Raw genomic sequence first — 23,209 nt, 5'->3', positions numbered from 1 at the left:
ACAAACATTAAGGCTAAGTATATTTTTATGTTACTGCTAATTTTTCTATTTCAGCCTATAAATTTGAAATAGTAAGCATATGTTACTTTCCTAAGAAAAAACACTTTTTCCATTAAAAAAAAAAGTTCAGGGCCAAGTGCAGTGGCTCATGCCTATAATCCCAGCACTTTGGGAGGCCAAGGCATGAGGATTGCTTGAGCTCAGGAGTTCAAAACTAGCCTGAGCAACATAGTGAGATCCTGCCTCCATAAAAAAAAAAAAAGTTCATACTTTTAGTAATACGTTTATATAGGATATAAGAGTACTGTGGAGTCAAACCTGTAATCCCAGCATTTTGGGAGGCCGAGGCGGGCAGATCACGACATCAGGAGTTCGAGACCAGCCTGGCCAATATGGTGAAACTCCGTCTCTACTAAAAATACAAAAATTAGCCAGGCATGGTGGCGCGCACCTGTAGTCCCAGCTACTCGGGAGGCTGGGGCAGAAGAATCGCTTGAACACAAAAGGCGGAGGTTGCAATGAGCCAAGATCGTGCCACTGTACTCTAGCCTGGGTGACAGAGCAAGATTCTGTCTCAAAAAAAAGATTACCACGGAGGCCAGGCACAGTGGCTCATGCCTGTAACCCCAGCACTTTAGGAGGCTGAGGTGGGTAGATCACTTAAGGTAAAGTTCAAGACCAGCCTGACTAACACGGCAAAATCCCATCTCTACTAAAAATACAAAAATTAGTGAGGTATGGTGGTGCACATCTATAATCCCAGCTACTTGGGAGAATGAGGCATGAGAATCGCCTGGGAGGCAAAGATTGCAGTGAGCCAAGATCATGCCACTGCACTCCAGCCTGCGCAACAGAATGAGACTCTGTCTCCAAAAAAAAAAAAAAAAAAAAAAAGAGTGCCAGGGAAATTCAGAGAAGATAATCCTGGTTTAAATTAAGGCCTGGCATACTATGTTGCAGAGAAGATGCTCAATATGAAGAGGAAACTGAAGGAAATAAAGAAGGCAGGCAACCAGCCCATGGGGAAGTTTCAAAAAGGTAAATCAAGCTGGGCCTTAAAAAAAGTAAAGGAGACCAGGCGCAGTGGCTCACACCTGTAATCCCAACACTTTGGGAGGCCGAGGTGGGTGGATCACCTGAGGTCAGGAGTTCGAGACCAGCCTGACCAACATGGTGAAACCTCGTCTCTACTTAAAATATAAAAAATTACCAGGCACCTGTAATCCCAACTACTCAGGAGGCTGAGGGAGGAGAATTGCTTGAACCCAGGAGGCAGAGGTTGCCGTGAGCCAATCGAGCCACTGCACTCCAGCCTGGGCAACAAGAGCAAAACTCCATCTCAAAAAAAAAAAAAAAAGTAAAGAAGAAGAAAAAGGCATTCCACATAGATAAAAGTACATGAGCAAGTCTAAAGGGAGATATGAAAATACAGTTATGTATCACTTAACAACAGGGATACGTTCTGAGAAATGTGTCATTAGGAGATTTCAACATTGTGTGAATATCATTGAGTATACTTACACAAATCTAGATGGTACAGCCACTACACACCTAGGTATGTAGGTGTATAGACTACATACCTATATGTAGCCTATCACTCCCAGTAACAGCCTATTACTCCCAACCTGTATAACATGTTACTATACTGAATACTGTAGGCAACTATAACTCAGTGGTAACTATTTATGTATCTAAACATAGAAAAAGTAATGTGTTGTGCTAAGACCTTATGACAACTATGATGTCACTGGGCAACAGGAATTTTTCATCTCCATTATAATCTTATGGTACCACCAACATACATGCAGTCCTTTGATGACCAAAGTGTCATTAGGTGACACATAACAGCAACTGTGAAGAGCTGTAAAGAAAAAGACCTATAAAAGGTAAGATGTCAAGTGCTAACCGAGAGAAAGCTTTGAATGCCACGATGAAACACCTGGATCAGATTCAACAAAGACAAACATATAACTTTAAGTCTGAGTAACAAGATGAAAATATGAATTAAAATTAATCTGACAGATTTAAAGTCTGAAGTAATAGAAGTAGGAAGACAAGATTAATAAAAAAAACAAGGTGATAAAGGCCTAAATGAGGATGGCATGACGAAAAGGTAGTTACTTCTAAAATTTTAAACTATGCAACTTCTGAGTAAGGATAGTGAATTAAATGTATCTATCTATTTCTACTCTCTTCTCTCTTCACTCACACACAGAAAAAAATTTTTTAAAAGAAAAAATTTTTACACAAGACATAAGGATGGAAAGAATAAGAGAAGAAGAGCAATAATTTTTTTGAAACTAGAGATAAAATGGACTATTGCCTTGGGAGATCGACAAGAACTAAATCCTAAACTGACAAGGGAAAAAGTAGAAAACCAACTCAATTTACACTATGGAATTCCCCAAAGTCTCAGAAGCTGGTGAGTACAGGTAACTCTGGGTATGCAGGGTAGGGTGAATGAAGTGAAAATAAGGAGAATTAGTTCAGCATCTGTTTACTACAGAGATGGATTCCTAGATCCTTTTCTCTATTCCTTCTAACCAACGCAACTACCCCCTCCATTCTGGCAAAAGACAGATTTACTCTCTGGAGAGTATAAATCAAAGGTCTTACAGTCTAGTGAACACCAGGTAAAGGTGAAAGTGAGGGAGCCGTACTGAAAACAGGAAAACTAACACCAATGTATGCATACTACATGTTTCATTTTTCTTCGGTGTTATACTGCCTATTTCCTATATTTCGTATCTCCACTTTCTTGGTTTACTGTCTCCTACTGGTAGAGCCTATCTTCTAGTGGATTCCTGAAAGGGTGTAAGAAATGCCTTGGATGTATGAAAATATTTCTTCTATTTCACTAATTGATAGTTTGCCTAGCTATGGAATTCTAAATTAGAATTTATTTTCCCTCAGCATTTTGAAGGCATTGCTCCAAAGTTTTTTTTGTTTGTTTTTTTTTTTTTTTTGAGACAGAGTCTTTGCTTTTTCGCCCAGACTGGTGTGCAGTGGCACGATCTCGGCTTACTGCAACCTCTGCTTCCCAGGTTCAAGCAATTCTCCTGCCTCAGCCTCCCAAGTAGCTGGTACTACAGGCATGCACCACCACGCCCAACTAATTTTTGTATTTTTAGTAGAGACGGGATTTCACCATGTTGGCCAGGCTGGTCCCAAACTCCTGACCTCAGGTGATCCACCTGCCGCAGCCTCCCAAAACGCTGGGATTACAGGCGTGAGCCACCAAGGTCAGCCTGTTCCAAGGTCTTCTACTTTCCAGCATGACTACTGAGAAAAAAGACCAATCTGATACCTGAATCTTTTCAATGTGAATAATCTTATTCTCTCTGAAGCTTATAGGATATTCTCTATCTGATGCTGAAATTTCAGCATAATGGGCCTTGATGTGTGCACAGCCCCTTTGATCCGGAAACTAATGTCTTTCACTGGGACATTTTATTTAAACAGAAACAAAGAATTCTGTTAAAAGAAATAAAAATGATGCCACTGGAGAGAAGGAAATGAGAGAAAGGGAGCAGAGGACTCCCTTATAATTTTTTTGTAACAAATATTTTATAAAACTATCTAAGTCTTTAAATATTAATATATGCATGTATAATTTTGATTTAAATAACTTTTATATATGTATGTATACAAACATACAAATATACACACACACACACGTATATTTGACAAAAGACCTGAGAAGAGGTAATAACCCAGATAAACACATAAAAAATAAAATCCAAACACTTATAGTTCCTTAGCCTGGGGAAATGAAAAACTGAATTGTGACAGTGATGAAAGATACAGAAAGGTAGGAAGGACAGCAGATTTAAAGGAAATACTGGTGAGTACATACATATATAGGATGTTAAAGATTATTCAAATAGATGCTGGGCGCAATGGCTCACACTTGTAATCCCAGCACTTTGGGAGGCCAACGCAGGCGGATCACTTGAGGACGGGAGTTCAAGACCAGCCTGGCCAACATGGTGAAACCCCATCTCTACTAAAGATACAAAAAATTAGCCAGGTGTGGTGGCACACTGTAGTCCCAGCTACTCGAGAGGCTGAGGCACAAAAATCATTTGAACCTAGGAGGCGGAGGCTGCAGTGAGCCAAGATCGCACCACTGCACTCCAGCCTGGACAACACAGAAAGACTCTTGTCTTAAAAAAAAAAAAAAAAAAAAAAAGGATTACTCAAATAGAGCTGGGCATGGTGTCATACACCTATAATCCCAGCTACTAGGGAGACCAAGACGGGAGGACTACTTGAGCTCAGTAGTTCAAGACCAGTCTAGGCAATACAGTGAGACCTTGTTTCTATAAATTAAAAAAAAACAAAAAAAACTATTCAAACAGAGATGCAGCCAGGCACAATGGCACACACCTGTAGTCCAGCTACTCAGGTGGCTGAAGTGGGAGGAATGCTTGAGCCCAAGATTTCAAGACCAGCCTGGGCATATAGTAAAACCTTGTCTCAACTTTAAAAAAAGACAGATATCTTCTAAATAGATAAAAATATAGGCAAGTAGTTTATGTGAGAAGCCAGGAATGAAATTTTTGGAGTCTTTTATAAATAAAAGATAAATGAAGGGTGATATGGTTTGGCTCTGTGTGTCTCCACCCAAATATCATGTCAAATTGTAATCCCCAGTGTTGAAGGTGCAGTCTGGTGGGAGGCTATTGGATCATGGGGGTGGTTTCCAATGGTTTAGCACCATTCCCCTAATGCTCTCTCATGATAGAGTTCTCAAGAGATCTGGTTGTTTGAAAGTGTATAGCACCTTCCCCTTCTCTCCCTCTATCCTGCCAGCCATGTGAAGACATCCTTGCTTCCCCTTCGCCTTCCTCCATGATTCCAAGTTTCCTGAGGCCTCCCCAGCCCTGCCTCCCATACAGCCTGCAGAACTATGAGTCAATTAAACCTCTTTTCTTCATAAATTACCCAGTCTCAGGTAGTTATTTATAGCAGTGTGAGAATGGACTAATACAAAGGGAAGAGGATTATGGTAGGTACCAAGTGAATGTCAAATTGAAGTAGGAAGGCAAGCAGCTAGGAAGGCAGGTAGGTAGCAAATGGGAAGAAATGAAGGAAACTGCTTGGTTTACTGAACTAGCCCCACCGGGCACTGTGGTGTACACTTGTAATCCCAGCTACTCGGGAAGCAGAGGTGGGAGGATCATTTGAGCTCAGGAGTTCAAGACCAACTTGGGCAACACAGCAAGACCCTGTCTCAAAAAAGAGTCAAGACCCTGTCTCAAAGAAGAGTCCTAGCCTCAAGGGTGAGAAGAGAAAAGTAGAAGCATACTGAACAAGAGAAAGAAACAAGCAGAAAAATAAGCGAAAAGGACAAAGAAGGAACAATCAGTGATAAAGACCTAACAACAGTGTCTCTGAAACCAAGTTTCTAGGAGAGGCTCAATTATGGAGTATCAAGAACTTGTAGAGGATTCTAATAACAACCCTAAAAGCTGCAGTGCATGATTCATGCCTGTAATCTCAGCAATCTGGGAGGCCAACAGCAGGAGGATCACTCGAGGACAGTAGTTCAAGACCAGCCTGGACAGGCCAGGCGCGGTGGCTCACGCCTATAATCCCAGCACTTTGGGAAGCCGAGGTGGGCAGATCACGAGGTCAGGAGATCGAGACCTCCTGGCCAATATGGTGAAACCCCGTCTCTACTAAAAATACAAAAATTAGCTGGGCATGGTGGCACGCGCCTGTAGTCCCAGCTACCCAGGAGGCCGAGGCAGGAGAATCGCTTAAACCCTGGAGGCGGAGGTTGCAGTGAGCCGAGATCACACCACTGCACTCCAGCCTGGGTGACAAAGCAAGACTCCATCTCAAAAAATAATAATACAAATTTTAAAAAAAAGACCAGCCTGGGCAACATAGCGAGATCCTGTCTCTACAAAATTAAAAAATTAGCTGGGCATGATGGTGCATACCTATGGTCCCAACTACTCAGGAAACTGAGGAGGGAGAATCACTTGAGCCTAGGAATTGGAGGTGTTGCAGCAAGCTATGGTCATGCTATTGCACTCCAGCCTGGCTGACACAACAGGACCTTGTCTCAAAAAAACCCTTAAAAGTATTTAAAGAATTGAAACACAGAACTAGGAGAAAGAAATATAGAATGTTAGGCTGGGCGCGGTAGCTCACGTCTGTAATCCCAGCACTTTGGGAGGCCGAGGCGGGAGGATCACGAGGTCAGGAGATCGGGACCATCCTGGCTAACACAGTGAAACCCCATCTCTACTAAAAATACAAAAAATTAGCGGGGCATGGTGGCGGATGCCTGTAGTCCCAGCTACTCGGGAGGCTGAGGCAGGAGAACGGCGTGAACCTGGGAGGTGGAGCTTGCAGTGAGCCGAGATCGTGCCACTGCACTCCAGCTTGGGTGACAGAAGGACACTCGGTCTCAAAAAAACAAAACAAAACAAAAAAAAAGAATTATAGAATGTTACAGAAAAGATTTTAGGAAACTACTCTTTTTTTTTCCCCCCTAGAGACAGGGGCTCACTCTGTCACCCAGACTAGAGCCCAGTGGCGTGATCATGGCTCACTGCAGCCCTGACCTAGCAAGCTCAGAGATCCTCCCACCACCTCAGCCTCCCAAGTAGTTGGGACTATAGGCATCCAACACCACATCTAGCTAATTTTTTATATATATTTTTGTGGAGACAAGGTCTCACTATATTGCTCAGGCTGGTCTCCAACTCCTGGGCTTAAACAATCCTCTCACCCTGGCCTCTCGAAGTGTTGAGATTACAGGTATGAGCCACCACACTCAGCCTGGAAACTACTCTTCTAGCTCCTTTTTTCAGCACCTTGCACTTGGTTCTCCAACCAAGCAATGCCTTGCCCCCAGGCTGCCTAATGTGGTATTTCACCCTTTTCATCTACAAAAAAGACAATACTCCACCTACCTCCTTCTCAAAAGATATCCATTGTACTACATTTCAGTAGGAAGGTGACTCTAAGTCACAATGGAAGAAATCATAACTTAGAGATTAAGAATGATGACTGTGTAGATGAACTGCCAACAATAAAATTCTGTCTCTATCTTCTAGTAGCTATGTGACTTCAGACAAGTTACTTATTCACTCTCTGTGCCTTAGTTTCCTCATCTGTAAAACAAGGATAATAATACCTAACACAATTGTTATAAAAATTAAATGAGAACAGCTGGTATGTATTACTAATAAATATTAGACATTATTATAGTTAGTACAAATTCATGATGTCAATGGCTTAATTAGTCTTACCCCTTCAAAGGTATTTCATATTAACAGTGGGTTTTACATTCATTTTTATTCCACAAACATACATTGAACTCTAATCCAACATACTAGGCACCCACTGTAAGCACTGCAATGCTCTGGTAAACAAGGAAAGCAAAAGTTCTGCTCTCATGGAACTTATATCCTAAGTATGCTGGTTTTGTTTTGTTTTTTGAGACAGGGTCTCACGCTGTCTTCTAGTCACCCAGACAGGAGTGCAGTGGCACAATCATGGCTCACTGCAGCCTCAACCTCCCAGGCTCAGGTCATCCTCCCATCTCAGTCTCCCACGTAGCTGGGACTACAGGTGATGCCACCACACCCTGATAATTTTTTGTATTTTTTTGTACAGATGGTGTTTCACCATGTTGCCCAGGCTGGTCTCAAACTTTTGGGCTCAAGCAATCCACCTACATCAGCCTCCCAAAGTGCTAGGATTAAAGGTATGAGCCACCATGTCCAGCCCTAAGTATACTGTTGAATCCATAAACTTACTTGTCCATTCAACTACAATGAAAACGTGGAGGGAAAATATAAAATGGGCCTCGTAGGGCGGCTCACACCTGTAACCCCGGCACTCTGGGAGGTCGAGGCAGGAGGATTGCTTGAGCCCAGGAGTTTGAGACCAGCCAGGGCAATACAGTGAGACCCGGTCACTATCTAAAATAATAAAAACTTTAAAACAAGAAAATACACTGATGAAATTATGAAAAGTGACAAATTTGAAGAGTTTATGTGAAAAGTTGGAGACAGTTGCTACAGACTAAACATAAAGATTAGTCAACAAAATAGCAAAGTGCAGCCCGGCATATAGAAGGAACTTAATTATCTACTCCTTTCCCTGGGTTTGTCTCCTTAAGTGTAAAATGATAAGTGTTGTCATATTTCCAACCTGAAGATTCACTGATGTCTACTTACTAAAGTCATTATGGCATATTAGGCAGTTTTTTTTTTGTTTTTTTTTTCAGACAGAGTCTTACTCTGTCGCCCAGGCTAGAGTGCAGTGGTATGATCTCAGCTCACTGCAACTACCACCTTCCAGGTTCAAGCGATTCTCCCACCTCAGCCTCCCGAGTAGCTGGGATTACAGGCACCTGCCACCATGCCCGGCTAATTTTTGTATTTTTAGTAGAGACGGGGTTTCTCCATGTTGGCCAGGCTGGTCTCGAACTCCTGACCTCAGGTGATCCGCCCACCTCGGCCTCCCAAAATGTTAGGAATACAGGCGTGAGCCACCGCTCCCGGCCAAGGCAGCATTCTTAAAAACAGATGGCGGCGGAGCACGGCGGCTCACGCCTGTAATCCCAGCACTTTGGGAGGCCGAGGTGGGCGGATCACCTGAGGTGAGGAGTTCAAGACCAGCCTGGCCAACATGGAGAAACCCTGTCTCTATTAAAAATAAAAAATTAGCCGGCGTGATGGCAGGTGCCTGCAATCCCAGCTACTCAGGAGGCTGAGGCGGGAGAATAGCTTGAACCCAGGAGGCGGAGGTCGCAGTGAGCCAAGATTGCGCCATTGCACTCCAGCCCGGGCGACACAGTAAAAGACCCTGTCTCAAAAAAAAAAAAAAAAAAAAAGCCTTTGCAATATAATAAAATACTATCTCTTTTTTTGTTTGGGGACAGGGTCTCACTCCAACACCCAGGCTGGAGTACAGTGGCATGATCACAGCTCACTGCAGCCTCAACTTTCCAGGCTCAGATGATACTCCCATCTCAGCCTCCCAAGTAGCTGGCACTATAAAAGTGCACCACAGTGCCCGGATAATTTTTTGTATTTTTTGTAGAAAAGGGGTTTCATCATGTTGTCCAGGCTGGTCTCAAATTCCTGGGCTCAAGCAATCTGCTTGCCTCGGCCTCCCAAAGGGATTAGAGGCACGAGCCACCACACCTGGCCATAAAAGAATCCACCACACCTGGCCATAAAAGAATATCTTGACATCTTAACTTTACATTGCATGAATTCCTATTTTACCATATCTGAAAAAGGTAAATAAAGGTAACAGGTAAGAATTGTGTTAACTGACGCAGTTAAAACTAAGTTACATAGGTGAAAATTAGCTAAAAAAATTTTCTTCCTAAATGACAGCCTTACAAACCCAAACAGTATTACCCTTTTCCTTCTACTACATTCTTCATCCACAGTAACTTGTACATAATAGCACAAAAAGAATTATCTGCTAATGAGAATACCAAAATCAAGAGAGAGAAAAACCTACACTTACTACAAACTCATTCAACATCTCTAGTTTGAATTTGGAATTGTAAATCAAATACTTAATCTCCTCCCAACTGTTCCCTCAGCCAATGCATTACAAATCACACATTCAATTTAAAAAGTGTTCCACCTTGGCTGGGCATGGTGGCTCATGCCTATAATCCCAGCTCTTGGGGAGTGCCCAACACAGGAAGATCACTTGAGGCCAGGAGTTAAAGACCGGCCTGGGCAACACAGCAAGACCCTGTCTCTAAAATAAATTTAAAATTAGCCAGCCACGGTGGTGCACACCTGTGGTCCCACCTACTCAGGAGGCTGAAGTGGGAGGATCACATGGTCCCAGAAGGTCAAGGCTGCAGTGAGCCATGATTGTGTCACTGCACTCCAGCCTCGGTGACAGAGCAAGACCCTCTCCTATGGGGAAAAAAAATTTGTTCCTCAAAACTTGTCTAGTCCAGGCCGGGCGCAGTGGCTCAAGCCTGTAATCCCAGCACTTTGGGAGGACGAGGCAGGCGGATCACAAGGTCAGGAGATCGAGACCATCCTGGCTAACACGGTGAAACCCCGTCTCTACTAAAAATACAAAAAAAAAAATTAGCCGGGCGTGGTAGCAGGCACCTGTAGTCCCAGCTAGTGGGGAGCCTGAGGCAGGAGAATGGCTTGAACCTGGGAGGCGGAGCTTGCAGTGAGCCGAGATCGCGCCACTGCACTCCAGCCTGGGTGACAGAGTGAGACTCCGTCTCAAAAAAAAAAACTTGTCTAGTCCATAGATAAGAAAGAAATAGCCTAAAGTTTCATGGACCACCTACCCACCGAGTTCTACTTGCCAGTGATAAGTAGAACTAGTGAAAAATGATAGAATATGAAGAATTATCAATTTGAGAAAAAAAAATCATCACGGAACTATTACTTCAACACAACTCTTAGAGAGTATCAACCATATTTTACTCTTCTTCTAATGCAGCACCACAGTGAAAAATGCAGAAGAACCTGGTTCCCTTGAAAAACACTGCAGGGCCACCAGCACAATTAACATGTTCAAGCACTATTACTAACCCTAAGGATTAACTTGGCCGGGTCAGTGGCTCACACCTATAATCCCAGGAGTTTAGGAGGTTAAGGTGGGAGGATTGCTTGAGGACAGGAGTTCAAGACCAGCCCGGGCAACATAGCAAGATCCCATTTCTACAAAAAGTTAAAAAATGTATCCAGGTATGGTGGTGTGTGTTTGTAGACCCAGATACTCAGGAGGCTGAGGTGGGAAGATCACTTGAGCTCAGGAGTTCAAGGCTGCAGTGAGCTGTGATTACACCATTGCACTACAGTCTGGGAGACAGAGCGAGACCCTGTCTCAAAAATAAAAATAAATATTATTTTTAAAAAGGATTAACTCAAGTGAAGCTTAAAGAGAAGAGTGAAATATTTTTTAAAATCTTCTTGATAAAACTAACAAGAATTGTTAAAAAAAAAAAAAAGAAAAAAAAAGAATTAGTACTCCAGCAAAAATACAAAGTAGAAAAAACTCAAAGAAATAGGCATGGTGTCCCTGGTCCTTAAAATGGCTCTAAGGAAAGAAGGTATGACAGTGTAGCAAAGAATTCTGACCTGAAAACATTTACTTTCACTAAGCACAGTACATTTCCACCTATGTCCCTCCATTCATTAATCTCATTTCCCAAAATGCAACAGGCTACTGAAAAAATCCACAACGTATCTATGATCTCTTCCTCTTGATATACAAGTGCAAAGGGAGAAAAGAAAAAAGAAAATATATCTTCTGATTTGATTGAACCGAACATGGGATCAATAAGTCAGAAGAGATGGAATAATTTTTCAACATCAAAAAAGAAATCTGGTCAAAGTGTCTAACATCTGTATTCCCAACTTTGAGAGACTGAGGCAAGGCTTGCTTGAGACCAGGAGATGAAGATCAGCGTTGGCAACACGGCAAGGCATCTGTCTCTACAAAAAAATTTAAAAATTAACCGGGCATGGTGGCAAGGCACCTGTAGTCCCAGCTATTCGGGAGGCGGATCGTGAGAGGATCACTTGAGCCCCCGAGGTGGAGGCTGCCGTGAGCAGTGATCTTGCCACTGCACTCCAGACTGGGCGACAGAGCAAGGAGCAAGACCCTGTATCAAAAGAAAAAGAGGGGAGAGGGGTCAGGAGAGAGGGGAGGGGAGAAAGGAAAACAAAGAAAAAGAAAAAGGAAATCTAAAAATTGCAGAAGCAAGCAGCCAAAGCATAGTAAACAAAGCTGTTTCATTAACAAGGATTCTGTACACACACATACACGCTAACACATGCTATTTTCTACTAAGATTTAAGCTGATATTGATCAGCTTATGAAAATATGGTCAAGAGGCTGTCATTCTGGTTGCTGTTGTTCAAAAAACAAAACAAAATAAAGCAACCCCACCCACACAGCTGGAAAAAAGCTTCTTACATATGAACTAAAACTTGTTTACCCAGGCCACTTCTTCATAAGAGAAATGCTTTGCAATTTAACTAGGGTTATATAAGTATTTTGCAATGTGTGATCAGTTAAAAATCTTGTTTATTTATTCCATAGTTCACAGATAGGTTATATTACTACAAGGTCAGGTTTGCCATAACGGCATTTTTCCTGTTTTATAGTTTTATTCTATCACTCAGCACTTCCTGCAATGTAATTTTTGCGATTAATTTTACCTCCCTTTCCTTTAAAAAAAATTTAAAAGATTAAAAAAAGATAATGACATGTGACAAATTAACCATTTCTTAAAATAGCTACTCCCAGAAACATGGTAGAAAAGAAATTTCAGTGATTCAACTGTCCTATCAAAATCTGGATATTGCAAAATCATACTGCCTTTCAGTAACATGAAAAAAAATCTAATTTAAATTTCAACGTGGGGATGGGGGTAATCACTCCCACTGTTTTATTTTCAAGAAATTCTCCGCCCCACGCAACACACACACACACACATCTCAAGGCCCTTTCTTTTTAAGGCTATCAAATATATTGGTTTTTGGAAAAGGATAGACTTTATTTTGCAAGAATGACCAAGGTCTGCAAGATAAACTAGACCCCTAAAATGAAATGCCTTCTAAGGAGAAATAACTGTAACATAGAGGAAAGAGGGCTGGGACTAGTAATTTGAAGATCTGATCTCTCTAGAACTGCACTACACCCTACTCCATCTCTTAGACAAAACAGACCAAATCTTTTTGATATTTGATTATTTTTTGAAATTGAGGAATGGTGTGGAATCAAACTTTTCTGAAAGAGTTTGGAAACTGCCTCGACCTAGGCCTAACAAGATTTAAACCTGGGGCTGTGGAACTAAAGACCTGTCCGGAACCACAACCATTACACAAACCCCTGCCCTCAGCAGGCAAAGACACTACAGGCCCTCTTAACACAAGATCTAAATTTCAAAGTATAGTCCGGGGACGGAGACGGGGACGGGGGTTGCGGGTGGGAGGTAACAGGCTAAAGAAACGTCGTATATATCAAAGAATGTCCATTTTTTATTTTTTAAATTAAAATCTAAACCTTTAAATCTTTGGAAGCAACACCTCAACTAAAGAGCAATGTGGTCCAGGGTTTATGAATCCAAACTACTCTTAAAGTAAACCAAGCCACTCTGCCTACAGTTTTCGGCATCAAGCGGCTCCAGCGGGCAGAGGGTTAAAAGAGGACCACATCACAGACCAGACGCCGCCCGAGGAGTGAGGGCGGGCTAGCCCCGCACTGGCTGCCGCTCCAACGGAGGTCAGGACAGGGAGCCCCCAACTTCCACCTGCCCCCTCGCTCCCTCCACCTCGACTCTACCCAAGTCCCCAGGATCGGGCCCCTCCCCAGGTCACCGCTCCCCCACCGTCTCTCGCGGCCCCCGCCCCGCCCCGGCGCCTTCAGCTCCAGCTGCGTCCCCTCAGCCCTGGGTCTCCTTAGTTGTCAGCCCCTTCGGCCCCTCCCCTTTAGAGGCGCCCCAGTCCTCCGTCTCCTCACCGGGGTTGGCAGTAGTCGCCGCCATGGCCGCGGATGCCACCGCCGCCGCGCCACCCCCCCCCCAGTGGGAGGAGCCGCCGCCACCGAACCGGGAGGGAGGGGAAGAGAAAAGCCACTCCCCAGAAGCGGCGCCTGACCGCCGCCTCCGCTACCGCGGAATCCAATATGGCGGCTTCAGCAACCCCCACCATCCCAGCCCCTGTGGCGGGGAGACCCCGCCTATATAGTAGGCGGAGTCAACACACGGCCAGCCTCCTAAGAAAAGTTGACCAATGAAAATGCCAAATCGACCAAGGGCAGGGCTACTCACTGCGCCAGTCAGTCCAGTGAAGGGAGGGCGAGGAAGAAGTCCAGCTGTCTCCCTAATCCCGCCCTCCTTGCGTAACAGGTCAATGACCGAGTAACGTCATTGAAATGCAATTAAAATGGTGTTTTAGGCTGGGCGCGGTGGCTCGCGCCTGTAATCCCAGCACTTTGGGAGGCCGAGGCGGCCGGATAACCTGTGGTCATGGGTTCAAAACCAGCCTTGGCCAACATGGCGAAACCCCGTCTCTACTAAAAATACAAAATTAGCCGGGCGTGGTGGCGCATGCCTGTAATCCCAGCTTCTTGGGAGGCTGAGGCAGGAGAATCGCATGAACATGGGAGGCAGAGGTTGCAGTGAGCCGAGATAGCGCCACTGCACGCCAGTCTGGGCAACAAGAGCGAAACTCCGTCTCAAAAAAAAAAGGATATTTTACTAAAAACCTTCGCTTGGTGGTGGATTCGTCTGAGTGGTTGCCCTGCAGACAATGTATCTAAAAACTTCACATGGTGATTTGTAATCCTTTCCAGTTTTTTTCCTCTTTTAAGGACTTTTGTCCCTGGTGAAAAAAGTTAAATGACTAACTTTTGAATGCCTGCTATGGAACTGGTAGTCTGAAAGGATCCAGGTGTTAACGGTTTGGTATGGGAGATATTGCCAGCCAAAACTGGAGGCAATGGATGAAGAAAGTAATTTGAAAATGGGTAACTTCCTTTGGTCAGTGACAGGGACATAATGAGAAGTTTTGTTTGTCTGTTTTTGAGACAGTCTCGCTCTGTCGCCCAGGCTGGAGTGCAGTGGCACAATCTCGGCTCACTGCAACCTCCACCTCCCTGGTTCAAGCAATTCCCCTGCCTCAGCCTCCTGAGTAGCTGGGATTACAGGCGCACACCACACGCCTGGCTAATGTTTTTTGTATTTTTAGTAGAGATGGAGTTTCACGATGTTGGCCAGACTGGTCTCGAACTCCTGACATCAGGCAATCCGCCCGCCTCAGCCTCACAAACTGTTGGGATTACAGGCGTGAGGCACCACACCTGGCCAGTGAAGAGTTTTTAATAGGGAATCAATAAGATGATGGCTGTGCAGATTTGTTTTCTTTTTTCTTTTTTCTTTATTTTTTTCTGAGACGGAGTCTTGCTCCATCGCTCAGGCTGGCGTGCAGTGGTGCGATCTTGGCTCACTGCAACCTCTACCTCCCGGGTTCAAGCAGTTATCCTGCCTCAGCCTCCTGAGTAGCTGGGATTACAGGCGCGCACCACCACGCCCGGCTAATTTTTGTTTCCTGATAATAGGAAGCATTGAGCTATTAGAGGTAGGCACTGTCCAAAATGCTTTATATGTATTTACTGATTTAATCCTCACAACAATGATGAGGTAGGTTCTACTACTATTTCCATTTTGCAATTAAGGAAACAGAAACAAAGAGGGTAAGAAGGGACATCCAGCAGGTAAGTAATGTGGGAGGCAAACTAAAGGAGTCTGACACTGGAAACCTGTTCCACCCATCCCCCTATTTTAGCACTACAACTTTAGCACTACAAAGTACTTCCTTTTCATGTATCGCTCACAAAATGTTTAATACAAATTTAATTAAAATTTTAACAAAAATCCCATTATGCTATTGAACATCTTTGCATTCTTAGAAGTTGTATATGTACTGCGCAGATTACATTGATCCACTTATTTAGTTCACTGCAAAGGTATTTTAACATAATTTACATATTATTGTTTACGTCTGTTAAAATTTCATTTTTCTTTCATTTTGTTGTTATATTTATAATTTACCAAAAAGAAAAAAATCATCCACCCAAAAGAAATACATTGGCTGGGCTGGGCGGGGTGGCTGTAATCCCAGCACTTTGGGAGGCGGAGGCGGGCAGATCACGAAGTCAGGTGTTCGAGACCAGCCTGGCCAACATGGTGAAACCCCATGTTTACTAAAAATACAAAAATTAGCCAGACATGGTGCCGCGTGCCTGTAATCCCAGCTAGTCCGGTGGCTGAGGCAGGAGAATTGCTTGAACCTGGGAGGCAGAGGTTGCAGCGAACCAAGGTGCCCCTGCACTCCAGCCTGGGTGACAGAGCGAGACTCCATCTCAAAAAAAAAAAAAAAAAAAAAAAACGCTGTAACTTCTTTACCAAGTAAAATGGATTTTTCCAGAATAAATGCAAAATGTTTTCCTGTATGATGTGGATAAATTTTGTGGTTAAAAGTGATCAAGTTACATTTCTATAGAAAAAAATTGGTAGAAATCATTTTGTTATAGAGATGCTTACACAACTAGCTACAAAGTTAATAACATATTCTGTTTGGAGAAAGTGCAACAAAGCTGGCCGGGTGCAGTGGCTCATGCCTGTAATTCCAGCACTTTGGGAGGTCAAGGCAGGAGGATCATCTGAGATCAGAAGTGCAAGACCAGCCCGGCCAATATGGTGAAACCCCGTCTCTACTAAAAATACAAAAATGAGCTGGGCGTGTTGGCACACGCCTGTAGTCCCAGCTACTCAGGAGGCTGAGGCAGGAGAGTCGCTTGAACCTGGAAGGTGGAGGTTGCAGTGAGCTGGGATCGATTGGGCCACTGCACTCCAGCCTGGGTGACAGAGTGAGACTCCATCTCAAAAAAAAAAAAAAAAAAAGAAAGAAAAAAAGTGTTAACAAAGCTATTGGCAAAATTCTTTGTGAAATATCACATGGAGTCATGATACACAACATGAAATGGCAATGTCTGCCCTGTACCTGCTACCAGATGTTTGTTTTAAGAGTAGAAACCACTGATATACACAATATGAATCCGCTTACAGTATATAGGCAATACATAAGGAGAAATGCCCAGAAACTTCCTGTTTGGTTTATGATTAAAAATTCAAGATACAAAAGAAAACATTTTTCATTTAGATAAGAATTATTTTGTTAGGTATGAGTCACTCTGAAAAAGATATCCTGGGATCAATACTGATGGAGTTACAGGCCAGGCATGGTGGCTCACGGCTGTAATCCCAGCACTTTGGGAGGCCAAGACAGGCGGATCACTTGGGCCCAGGAGTTTGAGACCAGCCTGGTCAATGTGGCGAAACCCCATCTCTACTAAAAATACAAAAATTAGTCCGGCATGTTGACACATGCCTGTAATCCCAGCTACTCAGGAGGCTGAAGCACGAGAATCACTTGAACCCGGGAGGTTGCAGTGAGCCAAGATCATGCCACTGCACTCCAGCCTTGGCGACAGAGCAAGACTCTGTCGCAAAAAAAAAAAAAAAAAAAAAAAAACAAAAAACACTGATGGAGTTATAACTTTGGATGCAGAAAGAACACTGTTCCTACAAAAAAGATGTCAGTCCACTTTCCTTTTTATTTCGTTTTTTTTTTTTTGGACAGAATCTCTGCTACCCAGGCTGAGTGCAGTGGCATGAGGGCTCACTGCAACCTCTGCCTCCCAAGTTCAAGCTATTCTCCTGCCTCTGCCTCCTCAGTAGCTGGAATTACAGGCACCCACCACCACTGCCTGGCTAATTTTTTTGTGCTTTTATTAGAGACGAGGTTTCACCATGTTGCCCAGGCTGGTCTCCAACTTCTGAGCTCAGACAATCCACCCACCTCGGTCTTCCAAAGTGCTGGGATTACAGGCATGAGCCACCATGCCCAGCCCACTTTCCATTTTATTCAGAAAACAGTTTATAGCCAAAATATATTTCTCCCAGCCAGGCTCAATGGTGCATGCCTGTAGTCCTAGCTAATCTAGAGGCTGAGGAGGGACGATCACTTGAGCCCAGGAGTTTGAGGCCAACCTAGGAAATATAGCAAGGCCTCATTTCTAAAAAATAAAATTTCTCCTGATTTTGATTCGACGTTGAACAAATTAGCACAAACCATAAATGTAGTAAAATATCATCCAGTGAGCACAATCTTTGAGAAGAAACAGATAAATTGGTGCTTTCTCCACAGTTAAGTATGGAGGCCAGTAACGGGGGGAAATGCTGTCAGTTTTTAATAAGGATTGAAGTAAAAATCTCTTCTTTATGATATAGATAATAATAACATAAACCATTTTTATTATTTTAAGTAGGATTTAAGTAGGTTGCTCAAATGGTTCATCTGAGCAATATTTTCATTAACATGAACATATTACTTTAACTTCTAAATGTCATGGTTTGGAGTTTTGTTTTTGTTTTAGAGATAGAGTCTCACTCTTTCACCCAGGCTAGAGTGCAGTGGCACCATCGTTGCTCACTGGAACCTCGAACTCCTGGCCTTAAGCCATTCTCCCACCTCAGCCTCCCAAAGCACAGGGATTATAGCCATGAGCCACCACACTCAGCCTGTTTTTGCCTTTTAGTTCATGCCTTTTATTAACCCATCTTGTCTTCTGGTTTGTTGAAACAATAAGTCAGACAAGATTTGCCACAATAATGTCTTTCAAAGTGGCTGGCCATAAAAACTCCAGCACCACACTCACCTGAAGGGCACTCACAACAAAGGCTACTAGTTTTGCCATTCTTGTCCACCTTGTAATATTTTAGGACAGTTAGCTTAACCTTCTTTCTCTTATGCGTATTCTTCTTGGGAGTGGTGTAATACTTCTTCCTTGGCACCACCACAAAGTCTCAGCACAATAAGAAGAGTGGACTCCTTTTGAATGCTGTCATCAAAGTACATCCATCTTCCAATTGCTTACCAGCAAAGATCACTCTGCTGATGAGTAGGAATTCCTTTCTTATCCTGCCAGGGCTTTACATTTTGTATTGTATTAGAGAGTTCAACCAATGAACCCCAACAAATAAGAGAGTGATGTCTTCCCCATTACAAAAATCTGCATCTTGGTAGCAGTTCTGCTGCAGATGGTGGATCACAAAGCAAACATTTTAAATGTTAAGAACAAAGTATCAGGATTTTGTAAGAAAAGCAGACTATGATGCAAATGCCTTGACTGCCAAGAGTATTTTATTTCCCAACACATGATAATTTTCTTTCTTCATCAGAGGAAAAAAATGAATGACACATTATTGAACATATTCTAAACCACATCCAAATGTTGCAACCAAATGGGGGTAAATGCTTCCCAGAGCTGAATGCAGCCAATGCAACTGAATACAACTCCTGCTCTCTCTCAAGTTGAAGCATTTGACTTTGGAGGTTAATCTTTGCTTGTCTGCTTAGAATCTGACAAACCACTGAATGCTTTCACTAGAAATTCTCCAACAGATCCTTGTAAGCTCCAACTATTCAGAATTATCTGGTAGCCATCAAACACTTCTTGCCATATCTGACAAACTCACTGTAAATACAGATTTTCTAATTTTAGTAGAAATAAAAATTAACAGATCAGATCAGGATGCCAGTTAGCAAATTTTAAAAAATTAAGAAATCAGTTGACTGTGAAGCCTGACCTACATGTTTTTATACACATTTTCAGCTTACCAATATTTAACCATTACTAATACTATTACTATTTTTTTATATTAATTTGTAAATTAATAGAAAATTACAGTTTTTTTCTGTTAACTCTTACGGTAAACTGGTTTTTTAATTATTTAGAATGGTAGTTTTTAAATTGTTTTTTGTTTTTGTTTGTTTGTTTTTAAGACCAGTCAAGTGAAGGAACAAAGAAATCTGTAACTGATTAGGATCAATTAGTTGTAAACACCAAGGCACTCAGACCAGCCTCCAAAGTTTTATTAAGTGTCTCTAGGTATGGTTGCCAGATTTAGCAAATAAAAATAAAGGTAAGCCAGCTTGATCTGAATGCTGGATAAACAACAAATAATTTTTTTTTTTTGAAATGGAGTTTTGCTTTTTTTGCCCAGACTGGAGTGCAATGGCATGATCTTGGCTCACTGCAATCTCCGCCTCCCTGGTTCAAGCGATTCTCCTGCCTCAGGCACCCGAGTAGCTGGGATTACAGGCACCCGCCACCACGCCCAACTAATTATTGTATTTTTAGTAGAGACGGGGTTTCACAGAGGCTGGTCTCGAACTCCTGACCTCAGGTGATCCACCTACCTCGGCCTCCCAAAGTGCTGGGATTACAAGTGTGAGCCACGACGCCCAGCCTATGAGCACATCTAAGGAATGGAAACCAGATTGCAAGTGGGTGGGAAGTGAGTAGAAACTAAGTAGACACAGTTAGCACAGATTACTTTTTCAAGAAACATGACAAAGAAGAGAAAAATAATCAAATGGTAGCTGCGGTAGAGGTTAGGCTGGGGTGGAAATAGTAAAATATTTCTATAGACTGAGCTTGTGGAAAGGAGCAAACTAAAAATGCAAGAAACATCCAGGCGTGGTGGCTCACGCCTATAATCCCAGCACTTTGGGAGGCCAAGGTGGGTGAATCACCTGAGGTCAGGAGTTCGAGACTAGCCTGGCCAACATGGCGAAACCTCGTCTCTACTAAAAATACAAAAACTAGCTAGGCGTGGTGTTACACGCCTGTAATCCCGCCTACTCGGGAAGCTGAGGCATGAGAATCACTTGAGCCTGGGAGCTGGAAGTTGCAGTGAGCCCAGATTGCGCAAGTGCACTCCAGCCTGAGTGACAGAGCAAGACTGTCTCAAAAAATAAAAAAATAAAAAAATGTAAGAAATATATATGCCTGAGAAAACAAGACTGGTACTAGGGGAGAGAAGGAGACAGGGTTAGGGCAGCATGTGAAAGTGTTCTCAGAAAACCAAGATACCCTTTTTCTAAAAATGTGTAGACATTTTGAAGTGGAGGAAAGGGAACTCGTGTGTGATGACTTTGAGTCTCAAAGAAAAGTAACAGGTGAAACTTCTGCTGGGAATAAGAGGTAGAAATGAGGTTGGGTGTAGCTGCACAGCTATAAGCAATTGGTTGGGAAGTCAACTAGGTATGAACAAAACGACTGTGAATAATCTGCCACAGGAGTAGAAAAAGGAAATAAAAAAAGATCACCAAATGCTCTGGGGACCTAGACAAAGTTAGAAAGCATAAATTTTCATGAAACTATGGAGCATTGTAATTTCTGTCAATACTCAGAAACCTGAGGAAAGAAAGTGAACAGTTTACCCACAATTGGAGAGATGATGAACTAATCAGTATCTTGAAGATGGAAGATTCTAGAATTGCAGAAGACCCTAGTTTAAAAATCTCTGAAAGGGGATGAGACTGGTCTGGGAAACAAATGAAGCCAGAAGTTATTGGACTGAGAAGAGAGGTTTAATTCTGGAAGTTGATGTTGATAGCAAATTCAAAAGTGAGAGAGTTGGAGTCACAGAGGATAGGCACTGGGAACCACATATATCACAAAAAGTTATTAATAAGTAAAAAATGTGTAAAAATGTATCTGTGTGTACTCATGTTTGTAGATAGATATACATCTTCAAATCAATAAGTAAAAGATTAATAGCTCAGTCAAAAGGGAAAAGGATAGGTAAGGTGAAGATAGGTTTGTATATATCTGCAAAATATGTAAATCAATAGAGATTCAAATACTATAGTAATTAAAGAAATGCAATTTTTAAAAAACTGAGATATTGGGCCAGGTGCAGTGGCTCACACCTGTAATCTCAGCACTTTGGGAGGCCGAGGCAGGCAGATCATGAGGTCAGGAGTTCGAGAAAAGCCTGACCAACATGGTGAAACCTCGTCTCTACTAAAAATACAAAAATTAGCCGGGCATGGTGGCATGCGCCTGTAATCCCAGCTACTCAGGAGGCTGAGGCAGGAGAATCACTTGAACCCCGGAGGCGGAGGTTGCAGTGAGCCGAGATCACACCACTGCACTCCAGCCTGGGCGACAGAGCAAGACTCTGTCTCAAAAAATCAAAACCAAAACAAACCAAAACCAAAACAAAACAAAAAAGATATTGTAGGGTTTTTTTGTTTTTGTTTTTGTTTTTCTTGAGATGGAGTCTCAATTTCTTGTTCTGTTGCCCAGGCTGGAGTGCAGTGGCTTGATCTCAGCTCACCGCAACCTCACCCTCCCAGGTTCAAGCAATTCTCCTGCCTCAGCCACCCAAGTAGCTGGTATTACAGGCGCACGCCACCATGTCCGGCTAATTTTTTGTATTTTTAGTAGAGACAGGGTTTCACCATGTTGGTCAGGTTGGTCTCGAACTCCTGACCTCAAGTAATCCACCCGCCTCGGCCTCCCAAAGTGCTAGGATTACAGGCGTGAGCCACTGTTCCCGGCCTAAAAACTGAGATATTGTTTTTAGCCAATTAGCTCAACAAATATTTCAGAGACTCTGAGTAACTTACATTGGTGAAGCTATGAAAAAAAAGAAAAGGCACTTTCATGCCTATTTGATTGGAGTGTAAGTTACTATAACCTTTTAGTGTGTAATTTGATAATATCTATTAAAATTCCAAATGTGCATATCCTACAACCTAGCATTTACATTTTTAATATTTGGAGGAATTTATTCCACAAAAACATTTCCACAAGTGCCCAGGGAAGTATATATACAAGGCTGTCACTCCAGCCTGGGTGACAGAGTGAGACTCTATCTCAAAAAAAAAAAAAATATATATATATATATATATGTGTATACACAGACACACACACACAAGGATATTTATTGCAATGTTGCTATAATAAGAAATTTGAAACAATACAAAAGCCCACCAATAGAGAAAATGGACTACTTGAGTACTCAGCAGCCATTAAAAAGAATAAAGCAGATTTTTTTTTGTTTTTGAGATGGAGTCTGGCTCTGTCGCCCAGGCTGGAGTGCAGTGGCACGATCTCGGCTCACTGCAACCTCTGCCTCCCGAGTAGCTGGGACCACAGGCGCACACCACCATACTCGGCCAATTTTTGTATTTTTAGTAGAGACGGGGTTTTGCCATGTTGGCCAGGCTGGTCTCTAACTCCCGACCTCAAGTGATCCACCTGCCTCAGCCTCCGAAAGTGCTGGGATTACTGGCGTGAGCCACCATGCCTGGCCCGGTTTTGACTTTTTGTGTGTGTGTGTGTGTGAGACGGAGTCTGGCTCTGTCGCCCAGGCGGGAGTGCAGTGGCGCGATCTCGGCTCACTGCAAGCTCCGCCTCCCGGGTTCACGCCGTTTTGCTGCCTCAGCCTCCCGAGTAGCTGGGACTACAGGCGCCTGCCACCACGCCCAGCTAATTTTTTGTATTTTTAGTAGAGACGGGTTCTCACTGTGTTAGTCAGGATGGTCTCGATCTCCTGACCTCGTGATCCGCCTGCTGTGGCCTCCCAAAGTGCTGGGATTACAAGCGTGAGCCACCGCGCCCGGCCTGACTTTTTAAATCAAATGTGTCAAGTAAATTCTTCTGAGGAAAGAGGGAAAACATTTTAAAGCATCACTAATCCTGTTGACAGGTAGTTCCCAAACTTAAGCATACATCACAATCACCTAGAGAAGCTGGTTAAAACACAAATGCCACAGGAAGTGGTGGTGCATGCCTGTAGTCCCGGCTACTG

At 43.0% G+C, this 23,209-nt stretch overlaps 1 protein-coding gene across 13 annotated transcripts in view; it reads right to left on the bottom strand.

The window, feature by feature from the left end:
- ARNT (aryl hydrocarbon receptor nuclear translocator) overlaps positions 1-13,713 on the bottom strand; it is a 64,536-nt gene extending 50,823 nt beyond the window's left edge. For 6 of the 13 annotated variants that reach the window (XM_054474641.2, XM_063663624.1, XM_063663631.1 and 3 more), the window contains exon 1: positions 13,498-13,680. Coding sequence is in view for 7 of the 13 variants with exons in the window: in XM_054474545.2 (XP_054330520.2) it covers positions 13,498-13,688 (191 nt within the window). In the remaining 6 variants the exon portion in view is untranslated. Of the gene's footprint in view, positions 1-13,497 lie in introns of all 13 variants that reach the window. The other 7 variants (XM_054474537.2, XM_054474543.2, XM_054474539.2 and 4 more) reach the window with 6 other exon arrangements.
- Positions 13,714-23,209: the final 9,496 nt, after the last annotated feature.

The sequence above is a fragment of the Pongo pygmaeus genome, chromosome 1 (assembly GCF_028885625.2).
Source record: "Pongo pygmaeus isolate AG05252 chromosome 1, NHGRI_mPonPyg2-v2.0_pri, whole genome shotgun sequence".
Lineage (NCBI taxonomy): Eukaryota > Metazoa > Chordata > Mammalia > Primates > Hominidae > Pongo > Pongo pygmaeus.
This window is presented reverse-complemented; position numbering and strand designations above follow the sequence as displayed.